This window comes from Cebus imitator, unplaced genomic scaffold, assembly GCF_001604975.1.
Source record: "Cebus imitator isolate Cc_AM_T3 unplaced genomic scaffold, Cebus_imitator-1.0 Scaffold43, whole genome shotgun sequence".
Classification (NCBI taxonomy): Eukaryota; Metazoa; Chordata; class Mammalia; order Primates; family Cebidae; genus Cebus; species Cebus imitator.
The window spans coordinates 9,541,905-9,562,244 of NW_016107358.1; the positions used below are offsets into that span (position 1 = coordinate 9,541,905).

Genomic DNA, 20,340 nt, shown 5'->3' on the forward strand with positions numbered 1-20,340 from the left:
GCTTTGACGGCTGGCAAAGAAAGGGTCAGAGCTCTTCTGCACTATCTGGCTATATTTCATTTATGTGTTTAGGGAATAAAATAAATCTTGGGGTCAAGGTTCAAGGTCAGGAGACCATTTACTTCTTATCACCTAAGTAGTCAGGGACTTGGTGGGGAAATGGGGAGGGTGGGCACAGGGTGTTCAAAAAAGGATGATCTCCTAGTAGAGGGTTTTAGAATTTAGGAGTCAGAGTCTTAAAAAAACAAAACAAAAAAAAAAAAACTCCATGTATCTCCCTTCCTTAAATCAAGGGTTAGCAACCTATAGCCCATGGGCCAAACTCACATTTCCACTGTCTGATATTGTAGTCAAAGCTTCACTGGAACACAACTAGACTTATTTGTTTATATTTTAATCTGTGACTGCTTTTGCAATTGCAGATTTCAGTAGTTATGAGAGAGATCTTATGATCCATAAAGTCGAAAATATTCACAATCTGGTCAACCTCTGCCCTAGATAGTAACTGAGGATCATGGCACAGTAAGCCATCATTACTAAATGATGTATCCTTTTCCTCAGGTATTTTTCCCAGTGCTAGCATAGCTAGGTTTTGCTTTGGCTGTCAATAATGAGATCTAAAAAATAAGTGGCCTAAACAAGGTATTTCTCTCTCATCTAAGAGTCCAGGGCTGAAGTGACACAGAGTCAAGCCCTGGGCTATTTCCTTTATGTTGTTGCTCCACTGCAGACAGTCTCCATCACCCAGGCCACACCATGGCCCAAAATGGCTGCCAGAATACTAGCCATCCGAAACAACTAAGTATCAGGAAGAAAAAAGAATATCTTCAATTCAACTTTTAAGGAAACTTCCGGAAATACCAAGAAACACTTCTACTTAAAAATCATTGACCAAACTTAGAAGTATAGGCTTCTGGTTGGGTGGAAAGTTGCTGAGCTAAGAAGTCAAGGTTATGTTATTACAAAGATGGCAGCAGGCGGAAGGACGGGGGGAATTGAATATTGAGGGATAACGAGCAATCTCTGCCACAGGAACCCTACTCTAATCACCAAGCCCCTTATTAAGAGGGGCACATAATAATGGCAGCCATGCCCTTTGGCATAGCTCCAAAAAATGGTCTTTAAATATCTGTACAACATCTATTTAAGACATTGTCATATTAGTGCCAGTGAGAAATGTTTTTAAACTTCTAGTCAAAAGTACTGTCTCCTCAGAAGGAACTGGATATGTTCACTTTTTAGCAGTCCGTATGGGGTTGTGCGTGTATATCTGCATTAATAGAGTATTTCTAATACAGTCCAGTGATCTTTTTTCAATGGACTGCCTGCCTGCCTGATCTGTCCCTGGGTCCATAGGACCCTGATGCTAACGCCCCGCCCACTGCAATCTCTCTAGTTAGCATGCCCATTCAGCATCCCCTTGATCACTACCAAATTATCAGAAAGAGTCAATGTTTACCCCCTCCTCAAGTGACATCTACCCCCCCATCCAGCACAACAGAAATTTATCTCAGCCTCCTAGGTTTTTGGTATCTCTCTGTAACCTTGTACGTTCTGAAAATCTCCAATGAGAAAGGGTTACTCATCTCACTTTTGACACTGGCAAGGATGAAGCTACGACCATATCAGAAAGCAAGAGGCTATGAGGTCAAAAATTAAGAATGAATTCCAAATCCCTGATTCCAGAGTTTTCCGTAGCTTGAGCACCTCTAACCTGAAGATCCAAAATCCAAACTCCTCCAAAATCTGAAGCTTTCTGATTATTCAATACACACAAACTTTATTTCATGCACAAAATGATTAAAAATATTGTACGAAATTACATAAAATTACCTTCAGGATACATGTATAGGTATATATGAAACAAATTTTGTGTTTAGACTTGGGTCCCATCCCCCAAGATATCTCATTACATATATGCAAATATTCTAACATCTGAGAAGATCCAAACTCTGAAACACTCTGGCCCCAAGTATTTTTTGGATAAGGGATACCTGACTCAACTTGTACTAAAAAAGAATGGGAAAAAATTACAAGTCATAGGCTTTTGGCATATCAATTGGTAATTAGCAATCAGTCTTGTTCCAATATTTTTTCTTCTCTTCAGATGTAAATAACTAGACTTCCAGTATCAACATGGAAACTCCTGGAAATTTCTTTCTCACATAAAAGTCCAGGGCTGAATTGGCACCCTGTAGCATCAGGGATTCAGACTACCCCATACATTTTATTTTCTGTAAAGTTAGAAGACAGCTATCATCTGCAGGCTCCAAAATATATTTAAAGGCTGCCAACAGCAGCTGAAATCAAAAGAAGCCAAATGAGAGGAAGTGAAGAGAAGAAACACACAGAATGGCACATCTCAGAAAACTCCAGCAAAAACATTTTTTTTTTAAGAGCTAAGGGTTACAATCTGAAGTGTAAAGTCTCTATTTCCAAGTATTGATAATGGGGTAAGCAAAGGTAATTCTTCTATTTTTAATAAGTGTAGATTTAGGGTGGGAGGAAGACCTATACAAAAAATCAGAGATGAGTCATGTTCAAAGAAAGAGTTGGCAGTGGAGAAAAAGCCTTAAGAGTGTGAAAACAAGCTAGGCTAAATGTCTACCCCAGCCCCTTCCTGCTATGCCAAGACCCAGCCTCCCCCCAATCTTGTGCAAATAGCTGGTCTAGAAAACCCAGTGTATTAAAATATGAGTGGCAAAAAGGCAATCATATGCATACCATTGACAGATCAATTAAAAAAGAATTGAGGGAAAAAAAGAGGAAAATGGCAGAGAAACAGAAAAGTCATAGAAAAATGTTGCCATTGGAGCATATGAAATTTCTGGCTCAGTATTTTACAATGAATTTCTAAAATGTAGTGAAGAAATTTCTCTAGGAAGGAAGACCAGAAAGTAGAAATTACTCAGAGAAGAGATGGTGAGAAAACAGGAGGAGCTGAAATGTGAGCTTGCAAAACTTAGAACAGGGAGAAAAGCAAAGTAACTGCAGATGGAAGGTGCACAAGTGAGAAAAGACAGCAGAAAACACAGTAACGGACGGAGAAGATAACAATGGGAAAGCGTACCAAATGGAGTGGAAGAAAGAATTTTAAAACATTAGAAAGAAAATAATAGGTACAGAATTCAGATAAAGGACAGCCGACTTATGCTTAACTGGATCCCTGAAGAATGAAATAGAACAGAACAATGGATCAGAAAAAATCCCTAAAGATAAAATTCAAGAAAACTTTACTAAAGTAAGTAAGAGTCCAGTCCAATCTGTGAGGCACAATGATATATACTAGGGAGAAAAGATCAATACTGCGGTGGAGCCTGATAAAGGTATTAAACTTGAAAGATAATGAAGGAATCCTTTAAAGGATTCCTTTTTTGCCTTTTAGCAAAAAGATCACGTATGGTATCAGATTTCTCTATGGGAAATTAAACTTGAGAAAGCAATTGAGCCGCACTTACAAGAGCCTCCCTAAAAGAAAGAACAAGCCAAGATTTTACTCCCAACCAAACTGTCATTCAGGTATAAACAGTTTTGAACATGCAAGAACTCAGGGTCTATTGCTTCCACAAGTTGTTAGCAAAATTCTAGATGATGAACTTTAGTTATCCAGATGACTGGGGAAAGTGAAGCAAAAGAAATGGCAGTGAACACTGAACACCTTTATCTAGAGAATGAATGCTTTAAAAGACAAAGAAGGAAACAGGTGGGAGTCTGAATGACAGGATGGAACGTGGGAGCCACGAGCCCTGACAATGTAGGTATGACATACCTGAAACAATTAGGAGGGGAAGGGAAAATGGAGGTGTGAGTTAGACACGATTTGGTGACTGTTTGTTCTCTAACAGCTAGGAGCCAAAGGGGACCATTTAAAGGTGACCAATCAGAAATGCAAATCAAATCACACCACTTAATCTCTCTGCTCCTATCCTCTATGATTTTTCACTACAATTAGGGTAAAATTCAAAGTCTCAGACCTTGCAGGTTTTGGCCCCATCTGGCCCTGGAAACACATCACTACCCAACAATTATCACTTTACACAGCCTCCCCCTAGTTCCTTGAGCTGCTGTTGGCTGCCTTCTGCATCTCACGTGACCTCCTCCCCCCAGGACTCTCTTGTGCTACCTGGAATGCTCCTTCTTCTTTCTTCACTGCACATCATCCTTCTACTGTCAGCTTCATATCTCAAAGAGGCCTGCCCTGACTCCTCACATGAAATTAGTTTTTGATGACACCCAATGCATTTTCCCCTCATAATAGCATACTTTCATAATGATGTATTTAATGTCTGCCACTCTCAGAAGACTGTAAGCTCCAAGAAGGCAAATGTAAGACTATCTGGAACACATTTAATTCCTAGGACGTAATACAGATCTTGGTGTGTGGTAAGTGCTTACCTATAAAGATTTGCTAAGACCCTATCAAAACAGCTTCTACTACACAAACTATTCTTTCTGACTCATTTCTTCTGTACCTGGAACACGCTAAGGTAAGAAGTCACTTCCAAAAACAATACTGAAAAGGTGCAGGACTTAAAACATTCTGTTTCATATATTTTACTAAGGTAGGAAAGATGGAAAATGCATCTTGGAAAGATTTTCAGAGAGGACCGATATCAAAGAGTTTTTTGATAAGTTATACATTCACTACAAATTCAGAAGACATTTTGTCTCAGATACATTGGGTTTCAGCAAAATTTTATGATACGCTTCCATATGACATTTATCACATAGAGACAGTAAAGGGTAAAATCAGGAAGCTTTTCACTTACTTTGGATGTTCAAACTTGTCTATGAGATCAACCTTTTCCACCAGGTCTCCTCCAATCGTTCGGACTAAGTCATAGAAATCATTCTCTGCGTAAGTCTCAGAGGGCAACCAGAATGAAATATCATTTATCAGAGCAGGAAATTTGCTAAGAGGCTAATAAAACAAGAGGAGAAAAGATATACAAACTTGTTAGTTGAACGAGAATATTAAAATTTTTCATTAAAAGTTTCACTTGGCTAATTAGGGAATGCTGGTAAAACATTATTTCAGCATTTAAATTTGCAGAACAAAATGAACTTAAAAGAGAAATCAATATTCAAAATTAGCAAATTCCATTATGAATATTGCAGATTCTTATCACATTCATGTGTAACGTTACCATATATTATATTTATATTGCCATTAATGTTCAACTTGGTACAAAGCAATTTGAATGTATCATATTTCAGTTTTTCCTATTTGAATATTAGAGGAGAAAAGTTCAAATTTAATTAAGATGCAATTCATTAACTTCTTGTGATAGTTTCAGAAAGCCATTTTAGTAGAGATATAAGAGCTTATCAAAATTGATATTTCAATTAGTAACGTCATTATTTGTTAGTATTTCTAATTATTAAAATAAAGGATTGGGTTGATAAGTAGTCACTTGGAGAATCACTTTTCAAATTATGCCTTTAAGGATGTGATAAACATAAATGTAGCCATTTCCCCCACTTTATTCCATTTTTTCCAGCTTATTAGCTCAGCAGTTCACCATTATATAAGACAGACATTTAAAATTAGATATGTTTAGAATTTACCATGTTCATTGCTTTCACACACAAACACACATACATACATACATATCATAACTACATATATAATTCTCACATACATACATCACAATTATACATAGATATATGTGTGTATGTATGTATGTTTTGGTCTAAAAGTTACTGCTGCAATAAAAAAAAGTTTCATTACATAACTGTGAAATCCTAAGGGAATTCACAAAGCCAAACCTTTTTTTTAAAAGGGCAAATTTACAAACTGATGTAAGCCAAGCCTGACATCACTATAAACTCTTTGGTGAATCATTGATCAGAGAAAGTATAAAACTTTTAAATAGCAAAATCTCTGAAGAACTAAATGCTCAAACATGAATGATTATTCAACTTGAAATATCAATAAAGTTTTCAAAACAAATGCATCAGTTTGGAACACACATTTCATACAAACACAATAAAGTTACCATCTAGGTACTATTGACAAAATATGATGGCTCCTGAGAAGCATTCTGTTTTCTGTCCTAAAGTCACGATTCTGTGATAAATGACCCAGGGGTTAACGTAACAATAGATGATGGCAGTTTGGTGGTTACACAGGTTGCTTTTCCTTTTGACAATACCCTTTTGTCCTTTATGGAAAAGGGAATTTTAGGGAGAGAAGAGACTGAGATTGCCAAGAATTAGCAAGAAATCTCCACTTCAATTAATGCAAGCCGAGTTAACATACTTATTGAGTTCTGATGCAAGGCATGATGACAGAGAAATGGGAGAAGGTGCCCCAATAAAACATGTGTCAGCAATTTATGGACGACAGTCCATATGACAGTAATGCCGTCAGCCAGAACACATCCCCCAAGACGTTATTAAAATACACATTATGGTAAAGACAGTTTAAAATCCATTCAGTTTGAAAGAAAAACCCAGACAACTTATTGTAGTACGAGTCTATTTCAAGCTAACAAATATAATAAGTTTAATGATGTAACTAAAAAGAAAGGATTTAATCCACTAATAGGTAGGTATCAGACATGGGATATCTACTGGCCTTTGCTTTTTTGAACAGAGAAATATAATTTTGTTTGGGGAGTAAGAGGCTAACTACAGATCATGGTTACTGAGATGTAGAGTTTCTATCAAGTGCTTAACTAGCAGTAGTGGTAAAACCATCTAGTGGCTCCCCAATGTCCCAGGAGAAAGCCTCCAATTCCTAAAAGCTTTTTCCTCTTTCCCGTGTTCTCTAGGCTCAGGCCAGCCCAACTTACTGGGTTTCTTAAACACACTAAGCAGCTTCCTCCACATACCACTTCCCACCGTCCCTACCCCACTTCTGGCCCTCAGCCACGCTGTTCACTTGGGATCCTCATAGACTGTCAATCCCGTTACTGCACCCTATCCTTCTCTTGCACAACTTTCCATCCTCACCGTCTGCGTCATTACTTACATCATGGCTGTCTTCCTGAGAGGCTGCCATTTTTGAGGGTGCGGTGTGCATCTCTGTTTCCTCCTCTGAATCTCTTTATTCTGCACAGTCCCTGTTACATCGTAGACGTTTTAGTGGCTTGAGGAGCGCATGACAGAGATGCCGGGTGTGTGCAATGACTACATTACATCAGTGCATTCAGCGGTGCTTTCTCCTCTAACTGCATGAGCTAATGGACACACACCAGGTGAGGGAGACGCAGAGCCTTGCCTCCATCCCTGGATTGTCCTATGGTTTAGCAACCATGGGGAATGGCAAAGAAGCTGAAGCTGGACAGGCAAAGCCTCCTGGTAGGAACTTGATAACCCACAATCATAGAATCATGGAATTTTAGAATCCGAAGGGACCTTCAATTACACACAATATTTGTGTTTTCTTCTTTCTTTTCTTAACAGAAGGATGACTATTTTACTAGTTTTATCAGATAACCGCATATAGTTGTACTTCATTATCTGAAAGGGATTGGTTCCAGGGTCCCCAAAGCTACCAAAATCCTCAGTCCCTTAAATAAAATGGTGTAGTACTTGCATATGACCTATGCACATCCTCTTGCATCCTCTGTAAATTATCTCTAGATTACTCATAATACCTAATACAATGTAAACGTTATATTTTAAAATTTTTACTATTTTTTATTGTTGTATTTTTAAATTGTTTTCCCCCAAATATTTTTTATCTACAATTGGCAGAATCCACAGATGTGAAACCTCCATATACAGAGAGCTGACTGCATTGATGTGTTCTTTTGTTGATCTTCTTTATAATTCTTTTTTTTTTTTTTTTAAGAATTGAAAAGGGCATCAAAACTACAGATACAAGATACATTCGTCAGCTTGCTCCTTTCTGCCCATGGATGCCACAGAAAAAGCATCGTTAAAGTCTCTCATCTGCCTGCCCTCATGTCTAAGTCAGAGTCTCCTAAAGAACCCAAATAGCTGAGGAAGAGCTTCATTGGAGAGCTGAGCTTTCAAACAACTGATGAGAGCCTGAGGAGCCATTTTGAGCAATGGGGAACGCTCCCGGACTGTGTGGTCACCAGAGATCCAAACACCAAGTGCTCCAGGGGCTTTGGGTTTGTCGCTATGCTGCTGTGGAGGAGGTGGATCAGCCATGGATTCAAGGCCTCACAAGGTGAATGGAAGAGTTATGGAACCAAAGAGCTGTCTCAAGAGAAGATTCTCAAAGATCAGGTACCCACTTAACTATGAAAAAGATATTTGTTGGAGGCATTAAAGAAGACACTGAAGAACAACACCTAAGAGATTATTTTGAACAGTATGGAAAAACTGAAGCTATTGAAATCTTGACAGATGGAGGCAGTGGCAAGACAAGGGGCTTTGCCTTTATAACCTTTGACGACTATGACTCCGTGGTTCTGGAAACTTTGGTCGTGGTCGTGGAGGTGACTTCGGTGGGAATGACAACTTTGGTCATGAAGGAAATGTTAGTGGTCACGGTGGCTTTGGTGGCAGCCGTGGTAGTGGATATGCTGGCTGTGGGGATGGCTATAATGGATTTGGTAATGATGGAAGCAATTCTGGAGGTAGTAGAAGCTACAGTGATTTTGGCAATTACAATAATCAGTCTTCAAATTCTGGACCCATGAAGGGAGGAAACGGAGGCAGAAGCTCTGGCCCCTGAGGTGGTGGAGGCCAATACTTTGCCAAGCCGTGAAACCAAGGTAGTTAGAGCAGTCGGTCCCAGTAGCAGCAGTAGCTATGGCAGTGGCAGAAGATTTTAATTAGGAAACAAAGCTTAGCAGAAGAGGAGAGCCAGAGAAGTGACAGAGAAGCTACAGGTTACAAGAGATTTGTGAACTCAGCCAAGCACAGTGGCAGCAGGGCTTAGTGCTACAAAGAAGACATGTTTTAGACAAATACTCATGTGTATGGGCAAAAAAACTCAAGGACCGTATTTGTGACTAACTATATAACAGGTTGTTTTAGTTTCTGTTCTAGGTGTAAAGCATTCCAACAAAGAGTTTTAATGTACATTTTTTTTTGGTACTCATGCTATTGATTGCTGAATGTAATAGTCTGATCATAATGCTGAATAAATGTCTTATTCTTTAAATGTGTTGTGTAAAGTTAGTCTACTCTGAAGCCATCTTGGTAAATCTCCCCCAACAGTGTAAAGTTAGAATTCCTTCAGGGTGATGCCAGGTTCTATTTGGAGTTTATATACAATCTGCTTGGGTGAAGAAGCCATTCTCTTCAGAAACCTTGGTGTAGTTGAACTGAGAGTTATTGCTGTGACCTGAAGTTCGCCACTAAAAATTACCCAAGCAAAATCATAGAATTACTGGTTATAAAAATGATTTTGGCACATCCTATGCAATATATCTAAATTGAATAAAAGTATCAGATAAAATTATAGATGGGAATGAAGCTTGTGTATCATCCATTATCATGTGTGATCAAAAAATGATTTAATTCTCAAAAAAAAAAACCCCATTACAGATACAGTAGAGACTTTAAAAGTCATAGGTGAATATTTTAAACCATTTATTAACAAGGAACTTGGAAACTTTGATCAAATGGATGTTTCACTCAAAACAGAGAACCTAATCTGATGACTAGGTATCAACTATTTCAAACTGAAATATCAGGCAAATGTCCCTTCAACAGAAACTTAGACTATTGGCCCACAGTACAACTTATCAAATCTTTATGGTAAAGGTAGTTCCTTTTGTATTTAAGCTGTTTCATGAAGGAAGGAAGCCTCATAATCTTACAAGGCTACTCCATACTTAAAGTTAAAATTGGACAAGCAGAGAACAATTCACACATTTTTTGACTGATTTCACTTATAACCTACATTTAAAAGCCTAAATGTAACTTTAGCAAACATTCCAGAATTATGAGAAGGATCTGAAACCAAAAATAATCTAATAATCAACATATTAAGAAAAAAATCCCTGTGATTATTTCATAGGGAGAGAGTATTTAACAAATGTATTATTTATTTGTTATTAGAAGAAAAAATCTTGGCAAACTAGAAATAGAGGAGAACTTCCTTATCCTAACTAGATATTTCTCAAATATAGAAACATCCCATTAAATGCTAAAATTTTTGGAGCATTCTAATTAAAGTTAAGCATAAGATAAGGATACCTACTATCAATAGTGCTCTGTCTCATCACAGGTCTAACCAAGGCAGAAAACAAGAAATAGCTATGAACCTAATGAATAGAAATGGCATAGGCAAAAATGCGTGATCCCAAATTTGAAGTTTTGGACGTGTGCAGACTGATGCTAAACACTCCTGTAGCACTCTCTTCTTACCCTTACATTGATTGCACTGCAGCTACTTCCAATGATCTTGAAACACCATCCTTATTTCATTAGGTTGGACTACTCCTAGAGGTCTGAATGCTTATTTGCCCCTTTGTAAATGTTTTATCTGTGTCAATTACCTGTTTTGACACTTCTAACCCTTGAGAACTGTTTTCTTTCCTTCTTGGTCAGTGTAGGGGAGTTGGGATCACGGATTTATGTGCTTTCCTGAGCACAGGCCCACCCCAAGTCCTTCTGACTGCACTTGGGGCCCCTCTGGGGTTCATGTCCCTATCCTTCTGTCCTCTGACAGGCACCATGCTTGGCTCAGCTGTGAGGCCCAGCAGGAACACAGTGTCTGGCTAATAAACGTCCGCTGAACTCCTGTTGAATGGCTACACTATGGGATCTGTGTCCATACTTTCCAGGATATTTCAGATTTTTTAAGTAATAATTCTTATAATTCCAAAAAGGACAATACTCCATGTCACTGGGTCCCACAAATCTGGTTTTTGAAGATGGTATTATTCTTCCCTTTTTCCTTTCTTTGAAATAGCAAAGCATCTCTAAAAATTGTTTTGCTGCCTAAGTTTTGCTCCTGCATCTCTTTATCCACCGGACCCCACCTTTTCTCTCCTTCTCTTTAAAAGGCAAGCCCTCAGATTTCCAGGTGGGAAGGATTAAAGTGCCAGACTTCAGTCACTCGAGGTGGGTAAAACTAGGAACATTTTTTTTCTCCCCAACTATTTTCTGTTCTTATCTTCATTATTTCTTCTTGTGTAACTGGTCTTATTCTCACTGGCTTATTTAGGTGAAAGATTAACTCCTGTATTTTGTGGCTTTCTTGCTTTTAAATAAAGGCATTTAAAGGTATAAATGTCTCTCTAAATATGTCTTTATATATTTCCCACAGTTTTAAATATCTGTATTTTCTATTGCTGCTTTTTACTTGGGAATATACATACACACACACACACACACATTTTAGTTTCCAAATATATGAATTTTGTGACTTTTAACAAGTATCTTTTTATTGCGAACTTCAAATTTAATTGCACTGATGTCAGAAAACTTAGTATTACTCATTATTGGAACTTTGTTCTAACTTGCTTTTTAACCTCAAATGTAATTAATGTTCTCGTGGTACTTGAAAAGTATATTACCTCTCATTCTGGTGGAGTCACACTTCTTTATTGTTTATTCAAATATTCTATATCCTTTCTTTTATTTTATCTGCTTGGTTTTCTTGATCTATCAGTTTCTAATAAAAAGATAATAAAATCTCCCACTATTATTGGGATCACATAAATTTCTCCCAGCAGTTCTATCTGCTTCATGTATTTCGAAACTATAGTGTTAGGTAGATAGACATTTAGTATATTTACTTGGTGGATTCTTCCTCTTAGCAGTATTTATGTCCTTGCTAATCTCTACTAAGGCTTTTTGACTAAAATTAGAACTTGTTACACTAGGTTTTTCGTAGTATTTGCTTAGTGAACATTTTTTCAATCTCTTTTATTTCAAGCTATGTTTTTTTTTGAAGTTTTTTTAAAGCAGAATTTCATTTAAAATCCGACAGCTTCATTTTTTTTGTTGTTAGCATTTCACAGTGCAACAAATGTGTTTATTTAACTATATTTCAAATAGATCCCTTCTCCTAAAGTACTAACAATCACGTATTTCAAAAAATTCTGAACTGTTCCAAAGAAGCCCAACCACGTGTCAGTTCATATTTTTAAATAAATTCTGAAAAGCCCAAAGGGTGGGCAAATGAATATCCTCAGAGATAAGATTATTAGTTAGTCCCAGTCAAATGCTTTTGAAAGGAATTACGTTAACTGTTTCAGGAATTATTTGAAAAAAAGGAGTCCTGTACTCTTCTACATTTGAGCTATGTGGACTGGACACCTTTAGAGACACCAGCTGTCTACTCTTCCACCTCTTTTCAATGTGACAGGGGATGGAAGATTGAGGCAGAATTTGGTCCTTCCCCTATGTACACAACCTCTTTGCAAAAAGGACTCCAGGTTTTGTTCAGGTAGCAAATGGAGTCCCTTGATCTCTGGGAAAGATCCCTCCTCAGCCCTGGGGAATGAAAGTCATGACTTGTTAATGAAGACCAGTATAAAGGAGTCACGGTCATTTACACCTGTTGGCCAGGCAAGGAGTGGGCATGACCTCGGTTTCACCAGTGACATGTTATGGCAATTCTGAAGAGACTAAAACATCAGACCTCTGTGAGGATAGCTTTTCGGCCCTTCCTTCCAGCTTGAGATGTTGGAACAAGGTCATGATGACAGAGTGGCTTCAGAGTTTTAACAGGTCACTTTAATCTATTTATATGCACTGTGATTATGAATTTTTTTATTTCTACCATCTTCATTTGTGTTTCCTGCTAACCAGTCTTCCTCTTTTCATAAATTATCTCCTTTTCTGCTTCTACTGGATTGCTTGATTTTCAAAATATTCTAATATTTTTCCCTCTGGTGTAAGGAGTAAACTGTATTTCTCCTTTTTAAGAAATATATATATATATATGTATGTATGTATTATCCTTTAACAAATTGTTCCAAGCATAAAGTTATTTAGTGTCTCTATTCAATTCCTAAAAAAGACACAAAGCTTTACTTTCCCAGCAGCCCCTGTTCCCAACTATCCTTCTTCCTCATTATTCTCGTCTAGAGTTTCATCTTCTAAACAAAATCACAGGTAAAACAATAAATTAAGTCAATGGCTAAATTAAGTTAAAATATTTTTAAATTCTGTATTTGTTTCTTGTATTCCACCTCTTTGTTGGGGGACAGTTCTCTACAGAGTTTTCATAAAAGTTGTGGTGGCTCGTATACCAAATAGCACTGGAAGGTGGTTAGTCTCTCCCTTTGGAGCAGAAAGCAGATTTGTTCCCTCCCCGGAATGATAAACGTAATGTCTTCCTCAGGGACAAAGACTGGGCAGGTTTACTAACAGCCCCTTTAAAAGACTGGGATAAAAACAAAAACACGCAAATGGACAAATGAAATACTGGAAGGGGCCTGAGTTTGAGAGTTTTCAGCTGTGCTCCAGCTGAGTGTGTGCACAGCATCCGGAGCTGCTCCGCCTCCCGGCTGTTGAACTGGGGGACTGGAAGAGACACTGCTAAGAGAACTCATGCTGCCTCTGTGCTGAATAACAAAGTCGTTGGTCTGAGGCAGGAGTCTCTTGTCCTTCTGCCTGCACCCATGAAAGTGCTGTGGCATCCTTGTTAACCTGCAAGTAAGGTAAAATCTTAGGCCTTTCCTAGTCCTAGGAACACCCTTCCTTCTTTTTCACTTCTGTCTCAGATAAGTATCCTCCAACAGTTTTTTTGGCAGTGAAAGTCCATAGGAGGCAAACTCTCTCAGTATTTACATGTCTGAAACCACTCACACTTTAATAATTTGGTAGGACACAAAATTCTAGGTTCATGTTTGTCTTCCCTAAGCACTCCCGACAATTTCCCTGCCGCCTATTCGTAATGGTGCCGAGTCTGCTGTCAGTCAGTGCTATTTTTTCACAGGTAATCTGTCTTTCCTTCCAGGCAGTTTGGAAGCGGTGTATCTTTATCCCTGAGGCTCTGCAATTTGACTCTGATGAGGCTGGGTCTGCATTTATCTTTATTTATTCTGCCAGGTACTCCGAGAGTGCTCTCAATCAGACGGCTCACGTCTTGTTCCAATTCTGAAATTCCAGCACTACTTCTCATTCCTTTCATTCTCTTCTGAACTGCAATAATACATACTGTGAAGCTTCTGAATCTATCTTCCTTTCCTCTTAACTGACCTATTTTAGGTTTTATTCTTTGTGAGTCTATGCTGCATTCTGGGTGAATTCTTCAGTAACAGCTTCTTAACTACTAATTGTCCTGTCAACTGAGTCTAGTAGATTCATCTGCTTTTTATTCTTTATTTTAATGAATCTATCACTCATTTCTGAGATTCTAATTTTTTCCCACATCTACTTACCCTTCATTTCTGCCAGTTTTTGCCTCTTGCTCAGAATTTCCCTTTTTTAAAAAATAGTTATTATTTCTCCAACGATCTCTTTGAGGGCATCAGACATTTTTTTTCAAGATAGCTTTTAAAAATTTTACTTTACTCTTCAGTGAATTCACATTCTGCTTGTTGATTTGGATGGCTGACACTCTAAGGTCAAATTCTTCATGTGGCGTGGAATTTGGGTGTGCAGGATTGCCCTGTCTGGGAGATAATGGTGAATGTTCTCTTGCTGATCACATCTCCTTGCTCACAGGTTTTTAAGGTTCCTCTGCTTGAACCCCTCACACAGAATGGAGTTGACATGGCGGTCTGGGTTCCTGCCCAATGGTGATATGGCTGATGATGAGATGGGGTACTTACCTCAGTTCCTGAGAAAAAGGCCTTGTCTCTGTCCTGAGCTCTTTCCAGGATCAAAGCTTTTTACATGCTAGAGGTTATGGCAGGCAGTGATTCTGGGTCTCCCTTCTAGATCAGAGGACAGGACCACTACCCTGGCCGCTTTCAAGTGGAGCATGTGCTCTGGCCTGGCACATTTAGTCTTCCAGAGTTAAGCCTCTGGTGCCCCCTCCTGATTGCGATCCTGCAGCCCAGTGTCTGGTTTCGCGCTCTGCTTTGGGTTTGCCTCTTTTCTCTAGCAATTTATCTTTTTTAGGGGAGTAGGGGGCATGATTATGACTTTTTCATTTTTCCTTTTTAGGTTTTGATCTATCACTGTTGTGTGTTTGGAGCAGGCAAAGCACAGCCTATAAAACAGCCACAACTTGACTCTGTTTCTTTACACAATGGTTCTTAACTTTGTCAGGGAGGAGGACACAGGTCTCCCTGGAAATATGCTAACAGATTCTAACTCTTGCTCCAGAAATGTATATATCTTTTTTTATTTTTATTTTTATTTTTATTTTTTTTGAGACGGAGTTTCGCTCTTGTTACCCAGACTGGAGTGCAATGGCACGATCTCGGCTCACCGCAACCTCCGCCTCCTGGGTTCAGGCAGTTCTCCTGCCTCAGCCTCCTGAGTAGCTGGGATTACAGGCACGTGCCACCATGCCCAGCTAATTTTTTGTAGTTTTAGTAGAGACGGGGTTTCACCATGTTGACCAGAATGGCCTTGATCTCTTGACCTCATGATCCACCCACCTCGGCCTCCCAAAGTGCTGGGATTACAGGCGTGAGCCACCGCGCCCGGCCTATATCTTTTTAAATACAGATTTTCACATAGAACTATTACAAACTCAACAAAAGTCATTCAGTGACCAGAATAAGGATCTGGTGTATGACCCAGACTCAACATTGTGTCATGCAGCTCAAATATAGACAGCTGAGATGACTGTCTTAAAGGAGTTAAAAAATATCAACATCACACTTTACTAACACGATATATACATGTATGTACATATACTGTGTATATCTCGATATTGTTAAGAATATATACTTTATGATAAAATCATACATGGAGGCAATCATTGTTTATCTTGGGGTAACTACTTGCAATGCAGCATATCTATTTATATAAAAGAAGTCTGCCTTTTACGGGCTAGAAAAGAAAATGCTCCCTGCAGCTTAGACAATTCTGCAGTTTCAGAGCTGCCTGGGGTCAGTTGAGGGCCTGGTAGTGAGCACACAGCAACCCACCTCCTCCCCTGCCCATTCCTGCTGTCGCCCCTGCCTTTCCACAGGTGTTGATCCTGTGAACACCTGCTAATGAGCTTCTCGCATGTTCATCTCTGCCTCAGAGTTTGCTTTCTGGGAGAAACTGCCCTGTGACTCCGAGACATCAATAAAACGTCAGCAACCAGTCGACTTAAGAATTGGTGTCCAGGGAAACAGCAAGCCTCAGTGAGCATAGATGGGAGTGTGGCAGACCTGGCTTAGGATCTGCCCCTGTCCTGTGAGTGATGACAGAGGAATGGCTCTGTCCAGGTCCCCTGGCAACCTTGCAGGTATTCACATAAGCCACCAGGCAAAGACTTGAACCACAGCTTATCTGTCTTGAAAGGATAACTGCCTTGTGATTCTCTGGTGTTTGAGGCCTTTAAGGAACTGCTAGGAGCCATCTGCTACCCACTTCCCTACTTCCCTGGGAGGCTGTCAAGAGGCAGTTTCTCCTCACCTCCCAGGTTCTGAAAGGGTAGGAGGCTTCCTGGATATCCCTACTTGGAATAGAACCATAGAATATAAAACCTCTTAGCTGCAGCCTTTAACTGGCTTCTCTGCAATGGGCTATGTCACAGCTGGCATTGTAACCACCTGCTCTGTTACAGATTGACTTGTGTTGTTCTCCCCAAAAGAGATATGTTGGAGTCTTAAACCCCGGTGCCTCAAAATATGACCTTACATGGAGACAGGATCTTTACAGAGGAAATAAATTTAAAATGAAATCATTGGAATGGACCCTAATGCAATATGACTGGTGTCCCTACCAAAGTGGGGAGATCTGCACACAGGCATGCACACAGGGAGCACCCCGCGTGCAGATGAAGCCAGAGGCTGGGATAACGTTCCTGCAGGCCCAGGAAAGCCAAAGCTTGCCAGCAAACCACCGGACACGAAAGGGGCACAAAACAGATCCTCAGAAGGAATCAACTCTGCCGACACCTTGATCTTAGACTTCCAGGCTCCAGAACAGTGAGTCAGTAAGTTTCTGTTGTTTAAGCCACCCTGGCTATGGTGCCTGTTTATGACCTCCCTGCTACACTAACAGACCCTCCCTGTGTTTCAGGATCCTCCTTTTGCAATGCGTGGGAGCTGGCACCTTTGGCTGCTCTTCCTTCTGCATCTATGTTAGTAATAGGCTGTCTAAATCTACAGAGGCTCCTAGCCTGGCCAACATGGTGAAAACCATTTTTTACAAAAAAATACAAAAATTAGCTGGGCATGGTGGTGCATGCCTGTAGTTCCAGCTTCTTGGGAGGCTGAGGCTAAAGGACTGCTTGAGCCCAGGAAGCAGAGGTTGCAATGAACTGAGATTTTGCCACTGCCCTGCAGCCGCGGAAACAGAGCGAGACCCTGTGTCAAAAAACAAAACAATAAAAAATAGTGTGGCTCCTTATATCTTTATCAGCCAAAAGCAGTCAGGCCTTAGCCTTGGCCTTGGCCCTGGCTGGTGTGCTGTGGGCCTGACACATGACTGAGGCCAACATGCCACCGTTTCTCCCTCTATAAAGTGGAGACAGCACCTGTGTCAGCATACTGTGGTAAAGACAACATGAAATAACATTCACAAAGCACAGACGTCAAAGCGTTCTAGACAAAACACTGACTTGGAGAGTTCAACAGGTATACAGATTTGATGATTGTCTACGACCTGCTATAAATTATAAGCTTGCCAAAAGGGACTGAGGAGGCGAGCTCTAAAAAGTAGGATTCCAGTTTAACAATGCTATTCCATCCTAACTGGCCCCTGCTCCGGGCCTACCCCCCATATCTGAAATACAAATGTCTCCACGTACCTTCCAAGCTTAACATCTGAGAAGGTTTCCCCACAACCGCTTTTTTTTTTTTTTTTTTTGAGATGGAGTCTTGCTCTGTCACCAGGCTGTGATCTTGGCTCACTACAACCCCTACCTCCTGGGTTCAAGCGATGCTCCTGCCTCAGCCTCCCAAGTAGCTGGGATTACAGGTGTGTGCCACCATGTCCAGCTAATTTTTGTATTTTTAGTAGAGATGGGGTTTCACCATGTTGGCCAGAATGGACTTGAACTCTTGACCTTGTGATCTGCCCCCCTCGGCCTCCCAAAGTGCTGGGATGACAGGCATGAGCCACTGCACCCAGCCAGAGGTTCCCCTTTATCATTCTGTGATTAAATAAAAATTGTTCAGCTTCCAAGAATCTGTTCATAAACATTCTCAAGAAAGCTAATCTCACATTGTCAGTTGTTAATAAATACAGCCCAGTACCGCAGCACCTTTATTTCAATAAAGTTTCTTTCTGCATCAAAATCTTCCCCTTACCTTAAAACTCTCTTCTCCTTTTTAATGTTACTGAAACAGGATAACATTATCATTCTCCATTTGGAAATTTTTCTATGCTAGTCAAACATTATTAAGTCATTCTCTAGTTCTCTTCCCTTTGGGCTAAATGACTATGTTTTTTGGTTTTCCTTCTCAGCTCAGAAATTAAGAGTGTCAAATAGGGGAGGGTCTCTGTTTTCTCCACAAGTTCTCCACAGAGCTATGACACTGCCGAGGTGACTTTCAGTCAGCTTCTAACCATGGCCACATTTAGTTAAAGGAACACTTTGCAGCTTCTATGACACCGTTCTCTTTCTAGACCAGAACACACGTCCCTTGATTTTGATTGTGATGATATGACTAACAATGGTCACCGTTTGTGAAGCGCTGTGTGCCACAGACTGTCAGCCACTTCATGTACATCATCTCATCAACACAACACGTCACAGCACAACCCCACGTGACAGCCACCAGTACGACTCCATGCGTCCATGAGAACACTGAGGCTTGGAGACCTTAACTAAACTGTCTAAGGTACAACAGCCAGCAAGTGGCAGAGCCAAGGTCAAATGCAGATCTACTAAGGCCAGGCTGTGCTGTTAACTCCTGTACTTTAAGGCCTCCCATTTAAAACTAAGGGCTCTGTTGTAGCTTGGGCTGCACAGACGAGGTGGCTTGAACAACAAACATTTACTTCTCACGGTTCTGGAGACCACAGGGTGCCAGCATGGTTGGGTGCTTGAAGGCCCTCTTCCTGGTTGAGCGGCAAAGGCTTTCTTGCTGTATGTTCACATGGTGGGGAGTTGGGGGAAGGAAGAGAGAGCTGCAAGTTCTGCTGTCCTTTAACGTTTCTAATCCCGAAGAGATCCACCCTCATGACCTAATCACCTCTTTAAAGCCCCACTTCCTAATACTCTGGTGGTTGGATCTCAAAGTATGAATTTGGGGTGGGGACATACACACATTTAGCCCAAGTTTCTACTACTGTTTCCAGAAGTAGTCTATTCAGCCTAACTAATAATTATGTAAATAAGACCAAATCCAACATTTGTCCCGATGGTGCCTTTCATGACATTTCCTTTTCAAATGATTAATTTAGCTTTTAGATGAATCATCACTTCCAGTCTGTTTTTAGCTCATGAGATTGTGTTTTTATCTAAATTAGCTTAAAAATCAGCTTTACCTATAAAAAATAGCATACACTATCAGTTACTTTGTTTTACATCTAAATGTGTGATGGCCCTTACTTTTAATTCCATCTATTCATTTTATAATAAAAACTGCTTATTAAATTTGGCTGGTGAATTTGGTACTTGATGAATTCAGGTTGTTTTAACTTATGATTTCATGCTGCTTTGATATTTACAGATTTTCTCACTTTGTTCCAATATTTTGTTTTTATTCTTACTCAATTTCACTGAGTACCAGGAGCATGCTGTGTCGGTCAGAGTTAGGCACAGTTCCTGCTCAGGCAACTTTTGTTCTTTACTTCATTAAGAAACCACATGAGACTAACTAAGTTCTAAACATCCCTCTAAATTTTAATGTTTCCCATGTTTGTACTTAACTTTTGATAATATTTCCCTATTTCTATAATGAAATTATATGGAACAATAGTTTTGGTAACCTTGTGTTCAATTAACTTTTGATGTTTCAATATCATGGTCCCCAACTATCTAGTGAACTCCTTGAGGACTGAAACAGATTTTCAAATCTTTTTGAATCCTTTCAAATTTGCTTTAAAGCTCTAGAAGGCTTTACTTAAACAAATCATGCATTTGGAAAATGTAGCTACAGTGTGCTACTCTAGTTAGGCAGGGGAGTAACAGCCTGTTTGCATTGCATGTAGTCCCAAAATCTTCATGGGAACTCAAGGTCTGGAGCAAGGTTTCAAGGCCCCTGCCTGAACTTAATGGTTTTTAACTTAAAAAAAAAAAACAAAAAAGCAAGACTCAGAAATCTTTGTTAATAAAATATTGCATGTGCCTCTGGTTAAAGAAGGACTTGCAGAGTAGGTGGAGGCCTCAGCCCAGAGTTCATAATATTTCACTGCCTTTGAACATCTGGCCAGGTATTTTACACAGAA

The 20,340-nt window shown here is 39.7% G+C and overlaps 1 protein-coding gene across 1 annotated transcript in view; it reads right to left on the reverse strand.

Annotated features, from left to right (window-relative positions):
* LOC108302999 (phenylalanine--tRNA ligase, mitochondrial-like) overlaps positions 1-20,340 on the reverse strand; it is a gene marked incomplete at its 5' end in the record, with an annotated part of 350,725 nt that overhangs the window by 148,245 nt on the left and 182,140 nt on the right. The window contains one exon of the mRNA XM_037737868.1: positions 4,770-4,921. Coding sequence (XP_037593796.1) covers positions 4,770-4,921 — 152 coding nt within the window. The remainder of the gene's footprint in view (positions 1-4,769; positions 4,922-20,340) is intronic.